The 27,263-nt window shown below is 45.2% G+C and overlaps 1 protein-coding gene across 1 annotated transcript in view; it reads left to right on the plus strand.

The window, feature by feature from the left end:
* Window positions 1–25,356, plus strand: part of wnt10a (wingless-type MMTV integration site family, member 10a) — a 67,082-nt gene extending 41,726 nt beyond the window's left edge. The window contains exon 4 of the mRNA XM_067986753.1: window positions 24,399–25,356. Within this exon, the coding sequence (XP_067842854.1) occupies window positions 24,399–24,866 (468 nt within the window). The 3' untranslated portion in view covers window positions 24,867–25,356. The remainder of the gene's footprint in view (window positions 1–24,398) is intronic.
* The last annotated feature ends 1,907 nt before the right edge of the window (window positions 25,357–27,263 follow it).

Here is a 27,263-nt window from a genome sequence, read left to right on the forward strand (position 1 = left end):
ATACAAATTGTTAAGCTAGTTTATTTTATAGACAGCAAATGAACAAACAAAGTGACAGTCACAATCAAAAATTATTTACTTCACTTAACTTCAAACCCCTCCTCGCAAATAAGGAAACAAATAATAAACCCCACATTAGTGAGCTAACTTAACTTTTCCTGGTCATCTTTTTGGTTCTGACTGGCCCTGAGCTGAAGATGAGTGAGTTTTTGCTAACTAGGCCTGGTTCCCTGCCGAGACCTGACTGGACTGAATGATTTTACATGTGTCCCTTTGTCTTTTCTGCCTGAGTTCCCAAGAATTGGGAGGACTGTTCCCCCATGACTCCTTCCCCATTCAAAGATTCACCAACAGGCCTGTCAACTAGACCAGCTACCTTTTTCCCAAGAGTATATTTTCAGCAGTGTTCTCCCTGCAGGGTACTCAAGAATGCCATCTCGAACGGATGACCTACAGGTAACACGTAGTGAGATGACAAATTACTCATAGCCCCTGGCCATTGTGGAAAACAATAAGGCTCATTAACGCATCAATCCTTGGTTAGACAGCACTTGGAGTACTGTACACAATTCTGGTCTCCATATTATAAAAAGGATATAGAGGCACTGGAGAAGGTGCAAAAATGATTTACTAGGACGATACCAGAACTGGGAGGTTATACCTATCAGGAAAGATTGAAAGCTGGGGCTCTTTTCTCTAGAAAAGAGGAGGCTGAGTGTTGACCTGATAGAGGTCTTTAAGATTATGAAAGGGTTTGATAGGGTAGACGTAGAGAAGATGTTTCCACTTGTGGGGGAGACCAGAACTAGGGGCCATAAATATAAGATAGTCACTAATAAATCCAATAGGGAATTCAGGAGAAACTTCTTCACCCAGAGACAAGTAAGAATGTGGAACTTGCTATCACATGGAGTGGTTTAAGCAAATAGCATAGATGTATTTAAGAGGAAGCTGAATAAACACATGAGTGAGAAAGGAATAGAAGGATATGTTGATGGGGTTAGATGAAGTAGGGAGGGAGGAGGCTCATGTGGAGCATAAATACCGACATAGACCAGTTGGGCTGAATGGCCTGTTTATGTGTTGTAGACTCTATGTAATTCTATGTAATATGTAATCCCCTCTTTGTATGAGTGGCTGTAGGAAGGATTTTAAGCCTGTGTGAGTTAATTTAATTTTAAAGCACAGCACTTAAACATAACTCATTCCCAAATCCTTTCTGTGGTAAAATGGCCAGAAAAACGAATCCCAAAATATGACATCTGGTTCAGATCAGATGGTTACTTTTGCCAAAATTAGCAATCGAATGCTCGATGCGTTTGTTTGAGGTTCCTCCATCTGATATATTAACACAGACATCATAGAAACGGGAGTTGGCCATTCGGCCCCTCGAGCCTGCTGTGCCATTCAATTAGATCATGGCTGATCTGTATCTCCTGCCTTTGTTCCATATCCCTTGATACCCTCACCAACAAAAATCTATCAATCTCAGTGTTGAAATTTTCAATTGATCCCCAGCGTTCACAGCCTTTTTGGGGGAGCGAGTTTCAGATTTCCACTAGCATCTGTGTGAAAACGTGCTTCCTGATTTCTCTCCTAAATGGCCCAGCTCTAATTTTAAGATTATCTCCCCTTGTTCTTGATCCCCCCACCAGGGGAAATAATTTCTCTGCATTTACCCCATCGAATCCTTTTAACATTTTAAAAACCTTGATCAGATCACCCCTCAATCTTCTATACCCAATGGGTTACAAGCCAAGTCAGGCAAAGGTATTAAGGGTTATGGAATAAAGGCAGGTAAATGGAGTTAAGATGCAGATTAGCTATGATCTAATTGAATGGCGGAACAGGTTCCAAGGGCTGAATGGCCTGCTCCTGCTCCTATATTCCTTGTTGCTCTGTGTCTAAGTCTATGCAACCTGTCCTCATAATTTAACCCTCTAAGCCTCGGTATCAATCTGGTGACTCTGCGCTGCACCCCCTCCAAGGCCAGTATCTCCTTCCTGAGGTGTGGTGGCCAAAACTGAATGCAGTTCTCCAGATTGGGTCTGACCATGGCTCTGTACAACTGAAGCAGAACTTCCTCCCCTTTGTAATCAAGCTCCCTTGAGCTCAACTCATTCATTTTAAAATTGTGAGTGCCTCTGTTAAAATAGCATACAGAGAATGTCATACAATCGTGTTAAGCTTGCGTCCGCTAATGTTGCTCTTCCCCATCGCTATCCATTGATTCCTGCTGAAGAAAGTGCAGTGTCATTTCTACACTAACAATTAACTCTGGATTAATATTTAACGCTCACTTGGATCCGATCGGCATTTAGTCCAAATGAATGTTTAGCCCCTGCCTGGATCAGATTAGCTCAGCCTCAATCAGTGACTGTCCCGGCTTAGGCCAGCCTGTCTCTGTCCACGACTGTTGCCTGCTTCCTCCCTTCTGCTGATTTTCTTTTCCATTTTATTTTTTAAACGTTTTTTGCCATCGACCTCAGTCCCAACCCTTTGGTTCTCACGCTGCCCAGCCCTGTTAAAAGCAGTAATTAGTTGCTGTCTGCTGCTCGGTAACAGATGTTGAGTGTGCAAACCATTAGGAACTTCAAACAGACGGGAAGCAGAGAAATGCTCTGCCCCTTCCTTCCCATCTCTAACTCACATGCTGTTTCTCAAGGCTGGAAAAACACACACTCACACAGACACACACACTCACACAGACACACACACTCACACAGACACACACACACACACAGACACACACACACACAGATACACACACACACAGAGATAGACACACAGACACAGACACACACAAACACACACAGACACACGCGGACACAGACACACAGACACAGACACACACACTCACACAGACACACACACACACACAGACACACACACACAGATACACACACACACAGAGATAGACACACAGACACACACAAACACACACAGACACACGCAGACACAAACACACAGACACAGACACACACACTCACACAGACACACACACAGACACACACACTCACACAGACACACACACACACACAAACACACACACAGACAGACATAGACACACAGACACAGACACAACACAAACACACACAGACACACGCGGACACAGACACAGACACACACAAACACACACAGACACACACTCACACAGACACACACACTCACACAGACACACACACACACAGACACACAGACATAGACAGACAGACACACACAAACACACAGACACATGCGGACACAGACACACTGACACAGACACACACAAACACACACAGACACACGCGGACACAGACACACTGACACAGACACACACAAACACACACAGACACACGCGGAAACAGACACACGCAGACACACAGAAAAACATACACGTACACACACAGACAAATAGACACACATGAACACACACACAGATACACACAGAAACACACAGACACAGACACAGACACACAAGTAAAGTGGACAGACCTATAAAGCATATTAACCAAATTCATTTTAACAATGATTCATTTCAGTGATGAGTCATCAGCTACATTCATATCGTTCACATCCATTCACAATAAATTAAACCAGTCCATTTCAGTTAGATGAGAGGGAACGGGTTGCTCCATTTCTACTCCTCTTCTTGCTTCTGCTGTTTTCTCATTTTTTTTTTAGAAAAAGTTTATTTATTTGCTCATTCAAGCCATATTTCCAAGACAGCTCCACATCCCAAAGTCATGCCCAAGGTTTCAGAGGAACTGTAGTTTACAAAAGTGGGTAAAGTTAAGAGGAAACTATGCCAGCTGCAGCTGTCCAATCGCAAATCGTTTATATAGCGCTGTATCACATTTCACAGAAACACCTCAAAGTGTTTCACAGACAACGAATTGCCTCAAATTAGTTATTTTTAACTTTGAAGTCAAAGGATGGGAAAATTAGGGCGGTGTATGATGGGCGGCCAAATCGATATCACCTGCCGTACACCATCACCCAAAGTTAAAATTACCCCCTCCCTCTCCTTTTTAAAAAAAAAGTTTCTATTGTTTTTTTTTAATTCATTGTCGGGATGCAGGCATCAATGGCAAGGCTGGCATTTATTGAGAAGGTGGTGATGAGCTGCCTTGTTGAACTGCTGCAGGCGGTTTTGATACAACTGAGTGACGTGCCTAGGTACTTCAGAGGGCAGTTATGAGTCAACCACGTTGTTGTGGGATTGGAGTCACGTATAGGCCGGACGGGGTAAGGACGGCAGGTTTCAGTGTCCTGGCTAATATTTATCCCTCAACCAACACCTAAACACAGATTATCTGATCATTATCACATTGCTGTTTGTGGGATCTTGCTGTGCCAAATCGGCTGCCGTATTTCCTACATTACAACAGTGACTACACTTCGAAAAGTACTTCATTGGCTGTAAAGCACTTTGGGATGTCCTGAGGTTGTGAAAGGCGCCGTATAAATGCAAGTCTTTCTTTCTTTTTAAAGGACATTAGGGTTTTAACAACAATCCGACAGCTTCATGGTCACTTTTACTGAAACCAGTCTTTTATTGCCAGATTTTTAAAACTGAATTCAAATTCTCAAACTGCCGTGGTGGGATTTGAACTCATGTCCTCTAAATTATTTAGCATAATTGATACCGTTTGTTGATCGCTGGTATATTCCAAGTTACATGGCCCTTGCAGACGTACAGAAATGAGGGTCTCACGCAGGTCTTTGACCTGAAACGTTAACTCTGTTTCTTTCTCCACAGATGCCGCCTGACTTGCTGAGCTTCTCCAGCATTTTCTGTTTTTATTTCAGATTTCCAGCGTCCGCAGTATTTTGCTTTTTATTCAGTGTTTAACTCACGGCCGCTCCTCTTCCAGGAATGCCCCATCTTGAAAAAGTTCTGCTCTTCTCTCCGACGGGATTTCCGTTTGTCCCTTTTACCTTGTTCACCTTCATTTGTTTCTAGGAACATAGGAACAGGCGTAGGCCATTCAGCCCCTCGTGCCTGCTCCGCCATTTGATAAGATCATGGCTGATCTGTGATCTAACTCCATATACCTGCCTTTGGCCCATATCCCTTAATACCTTTGGTTGCCAAAAAGCTATCCATCTCAGATTTAAATTTAGCAATTGAGCTAGTATCAATTGCCGTTTGCGGAAGAGAGTTCCAAACTTCTACCACCCTTTGTGTGTAGAAATGTTTTCTAATCTCGCTCCTGACAGGTCTGGCTCTAATTTTTAGACTGTGCCCTTCTTGTGTTTGATCAGGTTTCTTCTAAAACTCACCCCTTTTGTTCTTTCCTCCCCTCCTCTCCCTCCCCCACTTTTCCCCGTTCTGTACTTGTTCAAAAACTTTAACTCTTTTAACATCTTCCAGTTCTGACAAAAGGTCTTCGACCTGAAACGTTAACTCTGTTTCTCTCTCCACAGATGCCGCCTGAATGCTGAGCTTCTCCTGCGTTTTCTGTTTTTATTTCAGAGTTCCAGCATCCGCGGTATTTTTTGCTTTTGATTTTGTCTTCTCACACAGATCTGATCGATTAGCGATGGATAGCCAGGGTCGACAGGATTATTGATTGGGGAGGGGGCCTGGGTCAGGTATAAAGGGGGCACGACGTCAAGCCTTGAGACACTGTGTAATCACTATGGGTGCTGATGCAGCACCAGGGAGCTATTATAAAGCATTAACGCTGTGTGTCTGTGCAAAGCAATTCCAGTGACTCCTTATAATGTGTTTTGTTTTTACCCTTGGCCTTGGATTTATGGTGTTCTGTATGTAAATATTGCTAGGGTGAACCTCTGAGCTCTCATTATGGTGGGGACTGGGATATGGGTTGCCAACCCTCCAGGATTCTCCAGGAGTCTCCAGGAATTGAAGGTTAATCTCCCGGTCACAGCTGCGGGCAAAACCCAGGGAGAAAAATCATAGGGGCATTAAAAAAATGGTGTGTTTTTTTAAACTTTCTTTGAACACTTTAATTTACTAACTGTGAAAATATTGGAGATGGGGGAAAACAGACTGTTTGAGGGGGCGGAGCAGTTGGATTGGGGAGGTCATGTGATGAAACCTCCAGGAATACGACGAACCAGAGTTGGCAACCCTAACTGGGATAGCTTTCCACTTCAAGCAGCCAGTGTCAACGTTAAACATAAGCAGAGCAAAGGTGGGAAAGAAAATAACTTGCATTTATATAGCGCCTTTCACATCCTCAGAACATCCCAAAGCACCTCACAGCCAATGAAGTACTTTTGAAGTGTGGTCACTGTTGTTATGTAGACAAATGCAGCAAGGTCTCACAAACACGATAAATGATCAATTAATTTGTTTTCATGGTGCGGGTTGCGGGAGAAATGTTGGCCAGGATACCAGGAGAACTCCGCTGCTCTTCAAATAGTGCCTCAGGATCTTTTATGTCCATGTGAGCGGGGGGATGGGGCCCTGCTTCGAAGTCTCATCCAAAAGATGGTACCTCTGACAGTGCAGCACTCTCTCAGTACTGCACTGGAGTATCAGCCTAGATTATGTACTCAAGTATCCGGAGTGGGACTATGAACCCACAGCCTTCTGGCTTAGAGATGAGAGTGCTACTAAATGAACCAAGCTCTCCCTACTCTACCTCACCACTGCACTTTGACTCTAGATCCATGGTCTCTTACCTGTCCCATGATCGTGTTTCCACTTCCCTCACCAGCACTTACTATGGCCAAAGATCAAAAGATGAAAAAAAAACACGATAAAGTTGCTGGAACTACAAAGCTTCACAGTCAATTAATCTGCCAGCGCCCGAAAGAGAAAAAGCAGGTCAGCGATTTGGGTGTAGCCCCTTCAGGGGAACGTAAGATTTACACTAAAATGACCTCCCTGAATGAGATTGCCAATTTAGTGCAAATTTGTGCCAAGTCTGAGGCAGTTTTGTGTTGGAGTAGATCTCCACAGGAGCTGGGTCCAGACTGTCCCAAACTCATTTCACTTAGACCTCTCGCAGCTAGCAATAAGAGGAGACTTTATTGCACGAGTCTGGGCTGGAATCAAAGCCAGGTGTTGAGAGTTATGTAGCATCTTGTACTAAATTTTTTTTCCCAAAAAAATATACTTTATTCATAAAATTTGCAGCAAAACATACAATACAGTTGTCATATCACATTCCAAACGTACACAATACAGATTATACAATTTGCAGGTTAAATCAAGTACAGTTCAATGAACATCCTTTCACTGGAACTCTACAATCTACAGAGAGTATTCAAATTATTTCAACAGATACAAACATAATAACACACAGGATAGCACATCAAAATTATGAGGGGTTTTGATAGAGTAGATAGGGAGAAACTGCTTCTACTGGCTGGAGGGTCGGTAACCAGAGGACACAGATTTAAAATAATTGCCAAAAAAGCCAGGGCGGGGGGAGATGAGGAGAATTTTTTTTACACAGCGAGTTGTTATGATCTGGAATGTGCTGCCTGAAAGGGCGGTGGAAGCAGATTCAATAGTAATTTTCAAAAGGGAATTGGTTCTCTACTTAAAAAGGAAAAATTTGCAGTGCTATGGGGAAAGAGCAGGGGGGAGTGGGACTAATTCAATAACTCTTTCAGAGAGTCGGCACAGGCAAAATGGGCCGAATGGCCTCCTTTTGTGCCATATGATTCTATGACTGTATAAGTTTAAAATCCTGAGCCTGCATTTTGAATTTACTGCCACCCGCCCCCCCCCGCGCCTCCTCTCTATGGGCTCTGCCACTGATGATGTCACAGGCTGAGTCCCAGCCACATTCTTGATGTCTGTCCCTTTTGTGACGTCATCGAGTGGACCGGTTCATGTGAAAAGAGGGGAGCAACATCATGTTGGCAACACACATTAAGATTCAGGATTGTGCACCTTCTCCAAGGCCCTGACGTCCTTTCTAAAGTGTTGAACAATGCAATTTTGATGTCACTGTTAGAATTTTAAACGGTTGCCTCTCCTTCCTGTTGCAACCTTTATTGTCCCTTGATTTTATCAATATTACTATAGTCATTGCGCCTCTGAATTATCCTCTCGTGTTCCTCTCAAGCTTCAAACACCCCATCCTACGCTCTCTGCCTCCTCCCTGCGCAGAAATTGAGGCTCATTGCGCCGTTTCCCAACTTGAACTCATTCTTTCCAGAAACTGCACTACGCTATCGCCTCCCACAATCTAGAGGTTTTTAAAAGAAAGAACTTGCATTTATATAGAATCTTTAATGACCTCAGGACATCCGAAAGCACCTTGCAGCCAATGAAGTACTTTTGAAGTGTAGTCACTGTTGTAATGTAGGGAAACGCAGCAGCCAATTTGCGCACAGCAAGATCCCACAAGCAGCAGTGTGATAATGACCAGATAATCTGATTTTAGCTGAGGGATAAATATTGGCCAGGACACCAGGGAGAATGCCCCTGCTCTTTTTCATATAGCGGCCATGGGACCTTTTATATCCACCTGAGAGGGCAGATGGAGCCTCAGTTTTAACATCTCATCCACAAAGACGGTGTCTCAATCAGTGCAGTGCTCCCTCAGTACTGCACTGGGAGTGTCAGCCTGGATTATACACTCAGTGGGACTTGAGCTTTCAATCTGCTGACTCAGAGGCAAGATGGGCTACCATAAAGCCACAGCTAAGACCTAACTTTGCTGTCACCTAACCACTTCTTTATTTGCCTGATCTTTTCGCCTTAGGATAAATTTCCGCATCTCGCACTCCCAGCGAGGGACCCTACTTGAAAAGGGCGCAGGTCGGTGATATGGCCACCACGTTCTCCGACTCGCGCTGCCTTTAAGCGCCGGATTGGTGAATTTACCCTCTACTCTTTTTAACCTTGGTGGTGTCCTGCACCATGACCCTTAGCCCTCCGCCCTTCAATCCCATCCTCTTCCTTACAGCTCCTCATTAACCCTTTCCCAACCATGACTGGATTTTAACCTCCACCACTATTATGGATCATCGACTCCAACCGGATCAAATGTTTCAATGGGGTAACCGTCAGCCATTCACGATCAGACTGAGAGGGGAGCAGTACTCAAAGGGTCGCCAACCCTCCAGGATTGCCCTGGAGTCTTCTGGAATTAAAGATTGATCTCCCGAACCTGGGAGAAAAATCATAGGGGCATTAAAAAAAAGGTGGGCTTTTTCTCATTTTCTTTGAACACAAAAGGCCGTGGATGCTGGGGGTCCATTGAAATTTTCGAGACTGAGATCGGTAGACCTTTGTTCGGTAAGGGTATCAAGGGACATGGGTCAAAGGCGGGTAAATGGGTTTAAGATACAGATCGACCATGATTTAATTGAATGTCGGAGCAGGCTTGAGGGGCTGAATGGCCTTCTCCTGTTCCTATGTGGCTCAGTGGGTAGTGCTCTTGCTTTTGCTTTTTTAGTTAGAAGATTGTGGGTTCAAATCCCACTTCAGGGACTTGTGCTAAAATCTAGGCTGATACTCCAATGCAGTACTGAGGGAGTGCTGCACTGTCAGGGGTGCCTTCTTTTGGATGAGACGTTAAACTGAGGCCCCATTTGCCCTTTCAGGTGGACATATAAGATCCCATGGCACTATTTCGAAGAAGAGCAAGGGAGTACTGTCTAGTGTCCTGGCTAATATTTATCTGTCAACCAACGCCTAAAAACAGATTCTCTGGTCATTACTGTTTGTGGGATCTTGCTGTGCACAAATTGGCCGCCACGTTTCCTACATTACAACACTTCAAAAAATAATTGGCTGTAAAGTGCTTTGGGATGTCCTGAGGTCGTGTTGTGTCTTTCTTCCTTTCTTATTCCAATGAAGATGGAAAAAAGGTCATTTTACTGGACGGACCGGTTGGAGGCGGGAGGTCATGTGATGAGTCCTCCAGGAATGCATCCAACCAGAGTTGGCAATACTCACCAGGCTAGGTGCAGAACAAGGCCCACAGTGCAGAACACCACTGAAATTGAAAAGCGATCAATCGACGAGTGATCATTAGGAATGGCCAATCTTCATCTTTAAAATCTATCAGTTTGGTTTACTTTCAGTGCCAGAAGGTTGTGGGTTCAAGCCCTGCACCAGAGGCTTGAACACAAAAAGGGGTCTAAAACTGTAGGGATTACTGTGTGATCCAAGGAGATGAGATATCTGCCTGTTCAAGTGGACGTAATGGGGCAATTTTAACCTAACCTATCTGTCAAGAAACTGATAGGATCGGGTGCAATGCTGGTTTTACATCCCGCCCGATTTTACTCTCCACCCAATCCAGTGGATTTCCCCGCCCATCGAGCGAGGTTAATATTGCCCCCGAAGGGTTTATTAGAAGAAGACACAAACCCTGGTCATTTCCCAACTTCTGGGAGGGAGCATAATGGAAATTGGTGCACAGCATATACCTGAATTCCCGCTATACCCTTCCGGTGGGTGAAGCTCCTTGCCGGGTCCACGAAGTCAGAAAATTACCCCTGATATGAAGAAGGGCGCTGAGCTCCCTCCCTCCCTCCGCACCCCCCCACCCCCCCCCACCCCCGCCCGTGTACCGATCAACATTGCTCCCTCGACCAACACCACCGAAACAGATCACATTGTTTTTTCTTCTTAAGTGTAGTTTCACTGATCCAGTTTGTGGGATCTTGTTGTGCGTGTACCTACATAATTCCAGTCATTCGTTGCATGTCAACTGCTTTTTGGGATGGTTCGGAGAGACGCGACATGGTTGCGGCAATGAGGGAAACCCGAGGGGAGGAAAGGAGTTGTCCAACTTTGAGGTCCTGGGAAAACAATTGGCGCTGGTGAGCGATGTCCTCACTTGGCTAGTCAACATGTATTCTTATAGTCGTTCTCTGGTTCCCGCCAGATGAAGGTCTCCCACGAAGAAACGTGAACTTGCATGTGCCAGGGGGACCTTTAATTGCTGCGGCCTCCTGACCATTTTCTCCCTCCCCTTCCCCTTCCCCTCCCCAACCATTACCACACTATCCCCTTGGCCGATCTAATGTACATCACCATTTAGATATGTCTCGGTAGAGACCTACCTTCTCCCTCCCCTACTTCTCATGACCTACTTTAACCCTTGAGTCAAATCTCATCACCACAAGCTCGTGAGGATTGGCAATTAGTTCTTCTTATCAGAGGACAGAGCTCTGCAGACTATAATGGACCTTCCACTGGGACCAGGGTAAAAGGTTGCTATAAGGAGAAGTTTGTAATAACGAGGTTTCTGTGAAAACTATCGTAAAAGGGCTTTAAAAAGTTCAGGCATTCCTCTGTGTGCTGTTTTCAGTGAATTGGTTAACCTGTTCGAGTGAATCTACTTTATGTCAGCGGTGGCTCAGGTAGTAGCACTCTCGCCTCTGAGTCGGGAGATTGAGGGTTCATAGTCCCACTCCAGAGCCTTGAGGACAAAATCCAGGCTGATACTCCCACTGCAGTACTGAGGGAGTGCTGCGCTGTCGGAGGTGCCGTCTTTCGGATAAGACGTTAAACCGAGGCCCTGTCTACCCTCTCAGGTGGACATAAAAGATCCCATGGCACGATTTCAAAGGAGAGCAGAGGAATACTCTCCGGTGTCCTGGCCAATACTTGTCCCTCAACCAACATCACTAAAACAGATGATCTGGTCAGTATCTCATTGCTGTTTGTGGGATCTTGCTGTGTGCAAATTGGATGCTGCGTTTCCTACATTACAACAGTGACTACACTTCAAAAAAGTACTTCATTGGCTGTAAAGCGCTTTGGGACATCCTGAGGTCATGAAAGGCGCTATATAAATGCAAGTCTTTTCTTCCCTTATGCTGGAGGTGGAGCCTGGACTTTCTAAATGGGGGAGCAGAGATTCACTTTGGGAGGTCTAGACAACCACTGCCAATGAATAGGGCCAACATCTATAGGATTAAAGCAGTAGGGAGCATTGGGTTAGGGGCATTGCCCCAATCTCAGGCCTCACCCCCCCCCTCCACCCCCCAAGGGTTTCAAGCTCCCCTTTGTGATGTATGTTTTGTCAGCTGCAGGTTAGTTTCATGTTAAGGTCAAGGAGGCCTGTCTGAGGGAATTCCCTGGATTCCCTGCAGGCTTTTCTACCTTCCGACTGGTGGTTCAGGGTGGTTGCTGTCCCTGGGATTTGCGACGGGGTCTCCGTCTTCGGGCTAGGGCAGGCGGGGGGCTCTGCTCGGGCGGAACAGGCCCCCGGGAATCGGGAACACAGTCACTCGAAGTTCCCCTCCAAGTCACACACAATCCCGACTTGTACATTATTCACCCGTTCCGTTATCGTCGCTGGGTCAAAATTCTGGACCTCTCTACCTAACAGCATTGTCCCACTCCAGGGACGTGAGCACATAATCTAGGCTGACACTCCAATGCTGCACTGTCGGAGGTGCCATCTTTCAGATAAGACATGGACGTAAAAGATTCCACGGCACTATTTCGATGAAGAGCAGGGGAGTTCTCCCTGGTGTCCTGGCCAATATTTATCCCTCAACCAACACCTAAAACAGATGATCTGGTCATTTATTTCATTGCTGTTTGTGGGATCTTGCTGTGCACAAATTGGCTGCCGTGTTTCCTACATTACAACAGCGACTACACTTCAATTCTACTTCATTGGCTGTAAAGCGCTTTGGGACGTCCTGAGGTCATGAGAGGCGCTATATAAATACAAGTTCTTTCTTTCTTATTTTACATTTTTGAATCTTTGACAAACCACAAGCACATTATAATGTGTTTAAGTGCTTGTTTAAAGCATCCATGTCTTTCTAATTAGAAATAGCTTGCCAGTTTACAGTTCCTCCTGTCGCTTTTACATTCCCAGTTAGCCTTTTCTTGCCATTTTCAGTCTGTAATTGGACTAATCGCAGCTGACGATCGCTCCACAGATACATACATCCAACAATGAGCGATGGTGGCAGGTTTAAAGGGGTAATTTCTCTCCAAGTTGCTCTCTCTCCCTCCCTCCCTCTCCCTATAAAACATTCAGACTGTACACAGTTGCACTCTGTTATGCCTTTGAAGTCTGCCTGGGCTGTAATTATATCTGCAGCTTGTTACAAATCACAGTGTAGGGACACGGCTTTTTGAACTGGTGCTGCCCATTAATGCAGGGTTTTACAATCTATTTAGGCAGGCTGAAAGGGTCAAGCTGAGACCCTTTGATTTGAAACAATCCCCTGCCCACCCCCCCCCCCACCGCTCAAAACAAAAAAAAAGGGAATATGAAGCTGTTGGAACCTGCTTGACTCGAGCGAACTCGTGATCGGGTCCCAATTCAGCTTGGCTCAGTTGGCAGTACTCGCACCTCTGAATTACGAACCCCACGAGTTCAAGCCCAACTCCAAGACTGGAGCTCGTCATTCAGGCTGACACTCCAATGCAGCAAGTGTGGGAGTGCAGCACTGTCGGAGGTGCCGTCATTCAGGTGAGACGTCAAACTGAAGCCCCGTCTGCCCTCTCAGGTGGACGTCAAACAGGATTGTTCAAACTGCAGCTTTCGAGCTCTGGCCTAACCCTAACCTTAAACTTAACTCTAACCCGAACCGTGACTCTATCCCTAAGATATGAAAATTGTAAACAATTTTACAACACCAAGTTATAGTCCAGCAATTTTATTTTAAATTCACAAGCTTTCGGAGGCTACCTCCTTCCTCAGGTGAACATCGTTCACCTGAGGAAGGAGGTAGCCTCCGAAAGCTTGTGAATTTAAAATAAAATTGCTGGACTATAACTTGGTGTTGTAAAATTGTTTACAATTGTCAACCCCAGTCCATCACCGGCATCTCCACATCATAAGATATGAAAGAAAGACTTGCATTTATATAGCACCTTACACGATCTCAGGACGCCCCAAAGTACTTCACAGCCAATGAAGGACTTTTAAAGTGTAGTCACCGTTGTAATGTGGCAGCCAATTTGCACACGGCAAGATCCCACAAACAGCAATGTGATAATCTGTTTTTTTAGTGATGTTGGTTGAGGAATAAATATTGGCCCAGGATACTGGGGAGAACTCCGCTGTTCTTTATCGAAATAGTGCCATGGGATCTTTTACATCCACCTGAGGGGGCAGATGGGACCTCAGTTTAACGTCTCATCCGAAAGACGCACCTCCGACCAAGCAGCACTCCCTCAGTATTGCACTGAATCGCCAGCCTGGATTATATGCTCAGGTCTCTGGAGTGGGACTTGAACCCGCAGCTTTCTAACCGAGAGGCAGAAGTGTTACCCACTGAGTCACGGCTGACATCGAACTCTAAGGCATAAGTCCGTGATCCTACGCTCCCAGTGGGAAAGCTTCGGTCAAAAGGAGTACGGATCAAAGAGATGGCTACAACACTGTCGCCCCTGAACTTCTGACCTGTGCTCCTTGCAATGCAGCTCCCACTGGGAACGTGAGTTCGCAGAACTGCCTCTCCAGAATCAGTGAGACAGACACACATGAAAATGCAAAGACACATAACTGTGAAGAGCTAGGGGATTAATATATATTGCATGGTTGCTAAGAAACCGTTTGCAAGTGGGATTTTTAATCCAATTGTAATCATCTTAGATATTTTGTATAAATATCAGCAATTAATTTCCCAAAATATGATAACCATGGGGTAACTGTGACCAAATCCCACTCACCCATCACCCCGTGCTCCCTGACCTGCATTGGCTCCCGGTCCACCAGTGCCTCAATTTTAAAATCCTCATCCTCGGGGTTCAAATCCCTCCATGGCCTCGCCCCTCCCCTATCTCTGTAACCTCCTCCAGTCCTAGAACCCTCCGAGAACTCTGTATTCCTCCAATTCTGGCCCCTTGTACATCCCCCACTTCCTTTGCCCCACCATTGGCGGCTGTGCTTTCAGCCGTCTAGGCCCTAGGCTCTGGAATTCCCTCCCTAAACCTCTCCACCTCTCTACCTCTCTCTCCTCCTTTAAGATGCTCCCTAAAATTTACCTCTTTGACCAAGCTTTCGGTCACCTGTCCTAATATCTCCTTATGTGGCTCGGTGTCAAATTTTGTTTGATGATCGCTCCTGTGAAGCACCCTGGGACATTTTATTACGTTATAGGCGCTCTATATATGCAAATTGTTGTTGCTGTGTGTTGGGTTTCTTGGCAGATCACAGACCTTCTAAAGGCTGCAGTTGTTTGCTCGGAGCTGTCAGTTCTCCTGGCCAGTGTTTGTTCCTGTGCATTAATTGGGTGCAAAGTGTTTGTTCTGTTGCTGACAGACGCTTGCTATCACAGGGTGGGGAGGGCGGGCAGCCACTGAGTGATGGGGACACAGGGAAGAGAGAGAAGCTGAGGCCCAGGGACATTCCTCCACTGCTGCCATCCAGAGCGTCAGCACTTGACTCAACGACTGTTACTTGCCTTATGGCACGTGGAGGGAAAAGGAATTTTCTTTAAAACGCGCCAACAGGCTTTAAAGGGCCGATTCCCTGATCGGGTGCACCTTGGCGAGGAGCCGCACCCGGAGGGAGTGCTGACCAAGAAATCACGGGTCGGCAGCCCCTGATTTTCTGACCATTCATTTAAATGAATGAATGAATGAACTTGCATTTATATAACTCTAGTTGGCCGTATTCCTGGAAGTTTAATCACATGACCTCCCGCCACCAACCGCCCCGCCCCCGTCAAACATCCCCGTCTCCAATATTTTTATAACTAATAAACAAAAGTGTTCAAAGTAGATTGGTCACTTGGATGAGGTTCAGGAAGGAGGGAGCAGTACCGGCCGACGCCTGTGAAGCTGTTACCCCAGCAAAGGGCCAATACCTTCAGCAGGAGTAGGACAAGGGGAACAAAGTGGAGAGTAACATCACTCAGAGCAGCTAGGACTGAATATTCCCCTTTCCCCCTGTAATAAACTACAACAGTATAGAATCTGACATCACTCGGAGGTAAACAAGACTGGTGATGAACTCAAAACTATTTTAAGATCTTTGTTTTGTCTGGACTGGTTAAAACTCTACAGCAAACTGGCATCAAGAGAGGCCAGACCCTCCATGTAATCATTCCGTATGTGGCGGCCATTTCACATTTTGTTAGCTGTTGATCACGGCGGGGCAGGGGTGGGGGTGGTTGGTCGTGAGGCAGTGACATTGAGAAGAAAGATGAAAGAAAAGGAATTCAGATCGACAAAGGCTAACCGTCTCTACAGGGGAACGTTCTTGGATTTTTTTTCAAATTTGCGGTTGAATCTTGCTCTCCTCAAGTCGGGAGAGTGGGTACTTTTCAAATCTGGCCCAAACAGCGCCCCATCAGGCAGGTGCATCACGGGTGAGGTGCAGAGTCAGGCTTCCCAACGACAGGCCTCGTGGCCCAACCGTGGAACATTTCTTCTGCTTCCCACGCCAGCCGACGTCCTGCAGCCTCTTGAGCGAGAGTGTCAGTTTACTGCCCGTTAATGCCAAACCGGGGGCCGTATTCATGCTGTGCCTATTGGGAACCAGGTAGAAATCAACTGAAACAATTTCACAATGTCAGCCGTGGCTCAGTGGTACCAATCTTGCCTCTGAGTCCAGGGGGTTGTGGGGTTGAAGTCCCACTCCAGAGACTTAAGCATCAAATCTAGGCTGACACTCCAGTGTTACGCTGAGGGAGCGCTGGCACTGTCGGAGGTGCCATCTTTTGACGTTAAACAGAGGCCTCATCTGCCGAACATATAAGATCCCGTGGCACTATTTCACCCAACATCACTAAAACAGATTATCTGGTCATTATCACATTGCTGTTTGTGGGATCTTGCTGTGCGCAAAGTTGGCCTCCGTGTTTCCTATATTACAACAGTGACCACACTTCAAAAAGTACTTAATTGGCTGTAAAGCGCTTTTGGACGTCCTGAGGTCATGAAAGGTGCTGTATAAATGCAAGTCCTTTTTTATTGGGCTGTTATAGCTGACAGAGTGTGCAGACTTTCACCGTATCAGTTTGGGCTGCACTGAAGCCTAGTTTCTGGAGGTATAAGATGAATGTCAACGTAAGACCAGTCAACTGCACTTAAAAGGTGATTCACTGTGTGAGGCACGTTATGACTTCATAATGCTCTACTCCAGTACCGTTATGACAGGAAAAGTGGATAGTGACTGGTATTCCCCATTTGCAGTGACCATGGTGAGAACTTCATGATATCACAGAAGAAGTACTTGTATTAAGTCAGCACCTTATCGTAAAGAAAGAACTTGCATTTATATAGCACCTTTCACAACCTCAGGACTTCCCAAAGATCTTTGCAATGAAGTATTTTTTGAAGTGTAGTCACTGTTGTAATGTAGGGAAACACGCCATTGTGCACAGCAAGATCCCACAAACAATAATGTGATAATTACCAGATAATCTGTTTTTTTAGTGATCTTGGTGGAGGGATAAATGTTGGCCCAGGACACCGGGGAGAACTCAGGTTCACGTCTGATCTGAAAGATGGCACTTCCGTCAGTGCAGCGCTCCCTCAGTACGGTACAGAAGTATCAGCCTAGATTTTGTGCTCAAGTCTCTGGAGTGGGACTTAAACCCACAGCCCTCTGACTCTGAGAGCAAGAATGCCACCCACTGAACCATGGCTGTGGAAACACACAGTGAATCATCTCTGAAGTGCAGTGACTGTTGTTATGTAGGCAAATGTGGCAGCCATTCTGCACCAGTAACAATGCTGCCAACAGCAAATGATGTGAATGATCAGTTAATCTGTTTTTAGGTGGTTTTGGTTGAGGAGGAACATTGGCCAATATATATGATTTCCCTGCTATTCTTTGAATAGTTACATCGAGTTACATCGAGTCTACGACACAGAAACAGGCCATTCGGCCCAAATGGTCTATGCCGGCGTTTATGCTCTACATGAGCCTCCTCCCACCCCTCTTCATCTATCCCCATCAACATATTCCTCTGTTCCTTTCTCCCTCCTGTGTTTATCTAGCTTCCCCTTAAATGCATCTATGCTATTTGCCTCAACTACTCCTTGTGGTAGCGAGTTCCACATTCTAACCACTCTTTGAGTAAAGAAGTTTCTCCTGAATTCCCTATTGGATTTATTAGCGACTATCTTATATTCATGACCTTTAGTTTTGGACACCCCCACAAGTGGAAACATTTTCTCTACGTCTACCCTGTCAAACCCCTTCATTATCTTAAAGAGCTCTCTCAGTGCCCAACTGAACAGGCAGTTGACCTCAACAGTGAGCCAAGGAAGGAGATATTAGGAGGGGTGACTTAAAGCTTGGCATACAAGAGAAGGGTTTTAAGGAGGATCTTAAAGGAAGAGAGGGAGGAGGTGGAGAGGTATAGGGAGGGAACCCCAGAGCTTACAGCCTATATGGCTGAAGGCACGGCCAATGATGGTGGTGTGGAGGAATTTTGGGATGCCAAAGAGGCCAATGTTGGAGGAACACTGTGGGTTTCTGGGGCTGGAGGTTACGGAGATAGAGGGGAAAGGCCACAAAGCGGGCATTCGGGGACTGGGAGACAATGTAGGTCAACGAGCACCGGGGTGATGGGTGAGTGGGACCTGGAGCAGGATAGGATATGGGCGGAGTTTTGGACGAGCTGTGTGTCGGATTCAGAATGTCTATGGGAGCTTAGCAGGGTCAGAAAGAGGGAACTTGCATTTATGTAGTACTTTTCACATCCTCAGGACATCCCAAAGTTCTTCACAATCAATGACTTACTTTTGAAGTGTAGTCACTGTTGTTTTATAGCCAAACAGAGCAGCCAATTTGAACACAGTAAAGTCTCACAAACAGCAATGTGATAATTACCAGATAATCTGTTTTAGTGATGTTGGGGGTTGAGGGATAAATATTGGCCAGGACACCGGGGAGACCTCCCCTGCTTTTCTTCGAATAGTACCTCAGGGGTTAAAGTGCTACTACCGAGCCAAGTTGACAGAGGTAGCAATATCCATCAACACTGCTCTCGGTACCGTCACTGATAGTATGCATATTTAAAATTTGTTACCTTTATGAAATATAAAAAAATAATATTTGTTACCTTAAAACGAACGAACAGCAGTTGGCAGAATTGTCTCTGGTATCTTCAAAGTGTCTTTGACCTCATTCTGCTGACCCTGATTTTCCCACATTGCAATGCTCTCGAGTTACCCCCGTGACCCACCCCAACTTCCAAACCCACCGTTACCCTGCCGAGCTGCTACTGACTCCACTGAGCAGTTTCTGACCTCATGGGGTGACCTCTGACTCCGCTTGGTTAACTCTGACCTTGCTGAGCTCCTTCCCACCTTTCCGAATCATCTTTAACCTTGCTGAGCTAACCCTGACCCCTCCGACTCTCTCCCAACCCCCCCCCCGCCCCCCCAGCTGGGCTACCTCTGACCCCCCCCCCCCCACTGGGCTACCTTTGACCCTGCTGAACTGCATTCAACCTTAGTGAGCCACCTCTGACCCCGGAGAGTCCCGAAGCCCCACTGGGCTGCCATTTTCCTCGACCGGCTTCCTCTGACAACCTGAGCTGCCCTTTGTGGCGGCGTTTTATCCCACAGGGCTATTTCAATGTAACTCCACCCCCACCAAACAAACTGAAAAACAGCTGGAAAAGTATTTGTTTCTACCTAAAAAAAGAAAGAAAAACTTAATGAGATGCCTTTGATGAACAAGTTGTAATTGACCGCAGAAGGTTGCGGTCCATCCTTCAGGGGAACTGTCCTCAATTACGGCCTCGCATCCACTATTACTTCATTAAGGCATCTGTAATTTAACAGGCAAACACATGCACCCAAACTGACAGAAGGTATAATTAGTCAAGTAGCAACATTAAAATTTATATTTTCGAACAATTGAAGAAATTGTGTGCGAGCGTTTAGTCTTTCTCCTCGTGTGTGGCCTGGTACCAATGGGACGAGAGTATTGCACAATCTCTGCCTCTGACTCATTTGTTCTCATCACCTTAATGGCAACTTGCATTTATATAGTGCCTTTAGAATAGAAAAATGTACAACAGTGGCTACACTTCAAAAGCACTTCATTGGCTGTGAAGCTCTTTGGGACGTCCTGAGGCCATGAAAGGTGCTATGTAAATGCAAATTCTTTCTTTAAAGGCAGGTAAGAAAAAAGAATGGACGCCAAGCCAAAGAAGGGAAGATTAGGAGGCGGGGTGGTGGGGGTGGGGGGAGGTGGTGACCGAGGGCTTGGTCAAAGACGTGGGTCTTAAAGAGTGTCTTAAAGGAAGAGAGGGAGAAACGGAAAGAGTTTAGAGGTGAGGAGTTCCAGAGCGTTGCACCTAGCTGGCTGAAGACATCGACCGCCAACACATCTCGTATTTTGTAAGCTGGCACCAGAAAAAAATGACCATGAGAGCTGTCAAATCGTCATTAAAAATCTAACCGGTTCACGAATGTTCACTAAGGGAATCTGCCAGCCCTACCTGAGTCTGGCCTACACCTGACTCTAGTCCACATTATGTCTCCTGAAGTGACCCAGCAAGTCACTTCGTTATATAACAGGGCAACTATGGATGTGGCCTTGACGGTGGCACTCACATCCTGAAACATTTTTAAAAAGTCCGTCCCACCCCCAAATTTTTTTTGCTGCTCTCCTGAAGGTGCTGGCTCTTTCCTGAGGTTCTGTGGGTATTGGCCACTCCCTGGTACCTCACGCAGGAGGCCATTCCCCACGTATTTATGCAGTGGGTGTCAGCACGCTGATCAACCATGAGGGGCAACGCGGATGACCTCCAACCCAGTCTTCACCCAATATCCACACATATCGTGCCAGCAGGTGTCAGCTGTGGCTCAGTGGGTAGCTTGCCAACCTTTTTGAGTTGTGGGTTCAAATCCCACTCCAGAGGTATGAATGTATAATCTAGGCTGACAGTCCCAGTGCAGTACAGAGGGAGTACTCCACTGTAGAATGGCGCTGTCTTTCAGATGTGATGTTAAACTGAGGCTCTGTCTGCCCTCTTAGGTGGTTGTAAAAGATCCCATAGCATTATTTCAAACGAGTGCAGGGGAATTTTCCCCAGTATCCTGGCCTCTATTCACCCCTCAACTAACATTACCAAAACAGATGTTGTGGGATCTAACTGTGTACAATTTGGCTGCTGCGTTTCCTACATTTTTCAGGTTGGAGGGAAGTATGTTCCCCAGGGCTTAGTATTAAGACCATTGCTCTTTTTGATATATATTAATAAGAACATAAGAACATAAGAACATAAGAAATTGGAGCAGGAGTAGGCCAATCGGCCCCTCGAGCCTGCTCCGCCATTCAATAAGATCATGGCTGATCTGATCCCAACCACAAATCTAAAGAACACAAGAAGTCGGAGCAGGACCCGGCCACATAGCCCCTGGGCCCTCTCCGCCACCCACAGGGCATTGACCGATCCGAACTCAGCTTCATGTCCAATTTCCTGCCCGCTCCCCATAACCCCTAATTCCCTTTACTTCTAGGAAACTGTCTATTTCTGTTTTAAATTTATTTAATGATGTAGCTTCCACAGCTTCCTGGGGCAGCAAATTCCACAGACCTACCACCCTCTGAGTGAAGAAGTTTCTCCTCATCTCAGTTGGACTTGGGTATACAGGGTATAATTTCAAAGTTTGCAAATGATTCGAAACTTGGAAATGCAGTTAACAATGTGGAGGACAGTAACAGACTTCAGGAGGACATAGACAGACTGGTGAAATGGGCAGACACATGGCAGATGAAATTGAACACAGAGAAGTGTGAAGTGATACACTTTGGTAGGAAGAATGAGGAGAGGTAATATAAACTGAATGGTACAGAGAAACCTGGGGATACATGTACACAAATCTTTGAAGGTGGCAGGACAAGTTGAGAACGTTGTTACAGAAGCCTATGGGATCCTGGGCCTTATTAACAGGCCTTTTTTTTCCACATTCACCTGAGGAAGGAGGAAGCCTCCGAAAGCTTGTGAATTTCAAATAAAATTGCTGGACTATAACTTGGTGTTGTAAAATTGTTTACACTTATTAACAGAGGCATAGATTACAAACGCAAGGAAGTTATGCCAAATCTTTATAAAACACTGGTTAGGCCTTAGCTGGAGTATTGTGTCCAATTCTGGGCGCCACACTTTGGGAAGGATGTCAAGGCCTTGGAGAGGGTGCAGATGAGATTTACTAGAATGGTACCAGGGATGAGGGATTTCAGTTATGTGGAGAGACTGGAGAAGCTGGTGTTGTTCTCCTTAGAGCAGAGAAGGTGAAGAGGAGATTTGATAGAGGTGTTCAAAATCATGAAGGGTTTTGATCGAGTAAATATGGAGAAAATGTTTCCTGTGGCAGAAGTGTCGGTAACCAGAGGACACAGATTTAAGGTGATTGGCAAAAGAATCAGAGGTGACATGAGGGACCATTTTTTTACGCAGTGAGTTGTTATGATCTGGAATGCGCTGCCTGAAAGGGCGGTGGAAGCAGATTCAATCACAACTTTCAAAAGGGAATTGGATAAATACTTGAAGGGGAAAAAATTTGCAGGACTATGGGGAAAGAGCAGGGGGGAGTAGGACCAATTGGGTAGCTCTTTCAAAGTGCTGGCACAGGAACAGTGGGCCGAATGGCCTCTTCCTTGCTGTATCGTTCTATGATTCTAAGACTGTATTACCCAGCTGGAATGCTATCTCACCACAGACTGGAACATCTGTTTAAAGGGAACATCTACTGAGGATCTGATTCACATCTGGCTCGTAAGCAAGGCAGATGCTCACATCAATTAAAGGACCATACACAACTGGCTATGTTTTCTTCTTATTCGAGCCTTTCATTCTTTGCCAAACCATTTTGGGACAAACAGCTCAGCCTTGACGTTGTGTGTGTGAAGTTGGGTTGGGGAGAGGGGAGAGCGGCATTCGTGGATTGGAGCAGGGATTAATGGTAAAGAAAGAAACACCCTATTGGTGTGATGAAAGTGGAGAGAGTGTGCCGGCTGTAAATGATTACACTTCTGGGGATAAAGGTGGCCCGAAATGACTCTCTGAGAGGAAGGAACGTAATTTAAAATGACTGGGATCAATAGCAACAGGCAGGAAATTTTCAAAGTGAAAGGGAAAGACACAGAGACTGAATTTTGCGTCTTCCAGCCCTGAATTTCCACGGAGGACTTCCCCGATCCCTGAAGAAATGGCGTCAGTGGCCGAGATGGCCATTTACCCCGTTTTTCCACGGAGTCTGCTGATATTCTGCCAGTGTTACAGCTGGACATTGGGATAACCTCCACCAAATTCAGGATCTCCATGTCTTAATTAGAACACAGTTTCATAACTTTAGACTCTGTTTGATGAAATACATCATGGCACACAATGATTCTCGTGCAAGTATCCACTTAGCTCAGTTGTTCGCACTATCTCCCCTGGGTCAGGGCTGTGAATTCAAGCATCCTTGTGTAGTACTGAGGGAGTGCCTCAAAGACAGAGGTGCCTACTCTAGATCAAAGGTTACAATAACACCCCATGGATCTACAAAGGAGCAGCAAGTTCTCCCGGTGTCTTGGCCAACATTCCCCCCTCAAACAACGCCATCAAAAAAAATCTGGTCATTCATTCCATAGCTGTTTGTGGGATCTTGCTTTGTGTAAAATGACTGTCATGTTTGTCTACATAACAGCAGTTGTTCCACTTCAAACTCGTTTATTGTATGTGGAGTTCGTTGTGATGTTTCTGAGGTGTGATAAAGTGTTATATAAAGTTGCACTCTCATGATGGTAACTATTCAAAAGAGCAACAGACGATCAGAAAAGAAAAGATATATCACCCTGTATATGTACACCATATAACACTCCTGTGTATATACACAGCTATAACACGCTGTATATGTACACTATATAACACTCCTGTGTATATACACAGCTATAACACGCTGTATATGTACACTATATAACACTCCTGTGTATATACACAGCTATAACACGCTGTATATGTACACCATATAACACTCCTGTGTATATACACAGCTATAACATGCTGTATATGTACACCATATAACACTCCTGTGTATATACACAGCTATAACACGCTGTATATGTACACCATATAACACTCCTGTGTATATACACACTAATAACGCCCTGTATATGTACACTATATAACACTCCTGTGTATATACACAGCTATATCACCCTGTATATGTACACCATATAACACTCCTGCGTATATACACAGCTATATCACCCTGTATATGTACACCATACAACACTCCTGCGTATATACACAGCTATATCACCCTGTATATGTACACCATATAACACTCCTGTGTATATACACACTAATAACGCCCTGTATATGTACACCATATAACACTCCTGTGCATATACACAGATATAATAACCTGTATACATGCACATATATAACACTTCTGTATATATATATATATATATGCATATATATTAATAAAAGTGACCAGTTCTGACTTTGGAAGAAATATTTGGACTCTTATCTCTGGATGTTGGATGGTGCTTAATATATTTCCCTGTTTTATTTCCCCCATTTTTCCCCAGATGATTGCGGAGAACATGAAGAGGAAGTGCAAGTGCCACGGCACATCGGGGAGCTGCCAGCTGAAGACCTGCTGGCAGGTGACCCCGGATTTCAGGACAGTGGGCAGCCTGCTGAAACACAAGTTCTACGACGCCACGCTAATAAAAGCCCACAACCGGAACACGGGCCAGGTGGAGCACGCCCACCACCCGCACCGGAGGAAATCCAGCGCCGGCGAGCTGGTGTTCTTCGAGGAGTCGCCCAACTTCTGCGAGGACGAGCCCGAGTTGGACTCGGCCGGCACCCGGGGCCGGATCTGCAACAAGACCAGCCCCGGCCTGGACAACTGCGAGAGCCTGTGCTGTGGGCGGGGCCACAACATCCTGAGGCAGACCCGCCGGGAGAGGTGCAACTGCAAATTCCACTGGTGCTGCTACGTGGCGTGCGAAGAGTGTCGAGTGACCGAGTGGGTCAGCGTGTGTAAATGAGGGGCCGCGCGCCACACAAGAGGAGAAAAAAAAAAGGAACAAAAAAAAATAAAACCCAGAACAAAAAGGAAAAAAAAAAGACAAGACACAGTTCAACCAAAGAGACGTTGGACCCTAAAATTCTGCACTGCCTCGTTTGGAAGTTTGCAACTGTGTGATTTTGGAGAACCAGTAGGACATGCTTCCCCCCCCCAACCCCTTCCCTTCGAACTGGGCCGAATTATTTTCTGGAATTCCCTGGAACTAGGCCGGAAATTTTCTGCCAAATAAATCTCTTTCCTCGTGATTTTTCCCTCCCCCCCCGCCCCCACTGCGCCTCTCACGTCCACGCATCAAAAAGACGTTTGAACGTTTCACAGAACCGGTAAGGGAACAAAAATTAAGAGACTCAGGAAATACTTCAAAGACTTTTTAAAAATTGTAGAAAGAAAAAAAAAACAAAGGGAGAGAAAGAAGAGGAAAAAAAAAAGAAACGTGTAATTATTTGGAATGGTGTGTTCGTTTTTTTTTTGTTGCTGTTGTTTAATGTATTATAAGTTATTTTAATATAACGGATACTTGTACACTTTGAAAGTGTTCGACTAACCATGTGTTAAAGTCTAGTGCTAATATTAAACGGAATCTCAAAGTAATGAGCTAACGCAATCCATCGCATTGTTTGTGAGTAAGTGTCGGGGACTGAATGGGGCCTACTGCCAGGTTGAGACCAAAGGGGTCCAATTTATTCTGGCAAATTCTTCTCTCTGGCTGGGTGGTGAGGTCATGAGTCTCCCGGGTTTTCTTTAATGGGACCTTTGCTTTATTAAAGGGGCACTGGACTGACAGAAAAAAAAGTTTGGCCAAACATCTTTTTTTTCGGGGGTGAGAATCTCGTTGGCACATGACCCTCCTGCCTTCCCACACCGATTGGAGTCTTTATTACCAGACTGGATGATCCTTGACTGTCAAAGAGCCTTTCTTCACATTTCCAATATTTTTACAACTAATAAATGAAAGCGTTGCAAAGAAAATGAAAAAAAAAACATTTTTTATAATGCTTCTATTGTTTTTCACCTGTATTGCTCACAGCGGTGTCCTACAGATTAATCTTCAATTTACGGATACTCCTGGACTATCCTGGAGGGTTGGCGACCCTACTGAGAAGTCATGCATCATTTTTATCAGGCTGATGTTCTATGTAAGTCTCCTCCCCCTCTCTCTCTCCTTGATGCACCTTTCTTTTACCAATACTACTATGGTTTGCTCTGCTGAACTTCCTTCTTGCTCTTCCCAAACTCCAAATAGGATCATAGAATGTTCCGGCACAGGAACAGGCCACTCGGCCCATCAAGTCTGTGCCAGTGTTGTTCTCCACATGAGCCACTCAGTCTAATCCTACTCTCTAGCTCATGCACTTCAAGTAACGATTTGATTTCCTATTAAAATAATTTATGGACTCTGCTTCAACAATGGTTTGTGGCAGACAATTCCACATTCTAACCATCCTCTGTGTAAAGAAAATTTTTACTAACGTCCCATTTAATTCTATGTGATTTATCCTAAATTTGCACTCTCTTATTGAGGCCCCAGTTATAATGGGGAATAAGGAAATAGCAGAGATGTTAAACAAATATTTTGTATCTGTCTTCACAGTCGAAGACACAAAAAGCATACCAGAAATAGTGGGGAACCAATGGTCTAATTTTAGAGTGGGAACTTAAAGTAATTAAGATTAATAAAGAAAAAGTACTGGAAAAATTAATGGGAATAAAAGCCAACAAATCCTCTGGACCTGATGGCCTACATCTTACGGTTCTAAAAGAGGTGGCTGCAGGGATAATGGATGCATTGGTTATGATCTTCCAGAATTCCCTAGATTCTAGAATGGTCCCCGTAGATTGGAAGGCAGCAAATGTAACCCCGCTATTCAAGAAAGTAGGGAGAGAGAAAACAGGGAACCAGAGGCCAGTTAGCCTGAAATCAGTAGTAGGGAAAATATTAGAATCTATTATTAAGGGTGTAGTAACAGGGCACTTAGAAAATCATTATATGATTAGGCATGGTTTTATGAAAGGGAAATCATGTTTGACAAATCCATTAGAATTGTTTGAGGGTGTAACGAGCAGGGTAGATAAGGGGGAACCAATGGATGTAGTATATTTGGATTTTCAAAAGGCATTCGATAAGGTGCCACACAAGAGGTTGTTACACAAGATTGGGGGTAATATATTAGCATGGATTGAGGATTGGTTAATGGACAGAATACAGGGAGTAAACAGAGATTAACGGGTCATTTTCGGGTTGGCAGGCTGTAACTAGTGGGGTGCTGCAAGGGTCAGTGTTTGAGCCTCAGCTGTTTACAATTTATGTCAATGGCTTAGATGAGGGGACCGAGTGTAATGCATCCAAATTTCCTGT

Source organism: Heptranchias perlo, chromosome 7 (genome assembly GCF_035084215.1).
Source record: "Heptranchias perlo isolate sHepPer1 chromosome 7, sHepPer1.hap1, whole genome shotgun sequence".
Classification (NCBI taxonomy): domain Eukaryota; kingdom Metazoa; phylum Chordata; class Chondrichthyes; order Hexanchiformes; family Hexanchidae; genus Heptranchias; species Heptranchias perlo.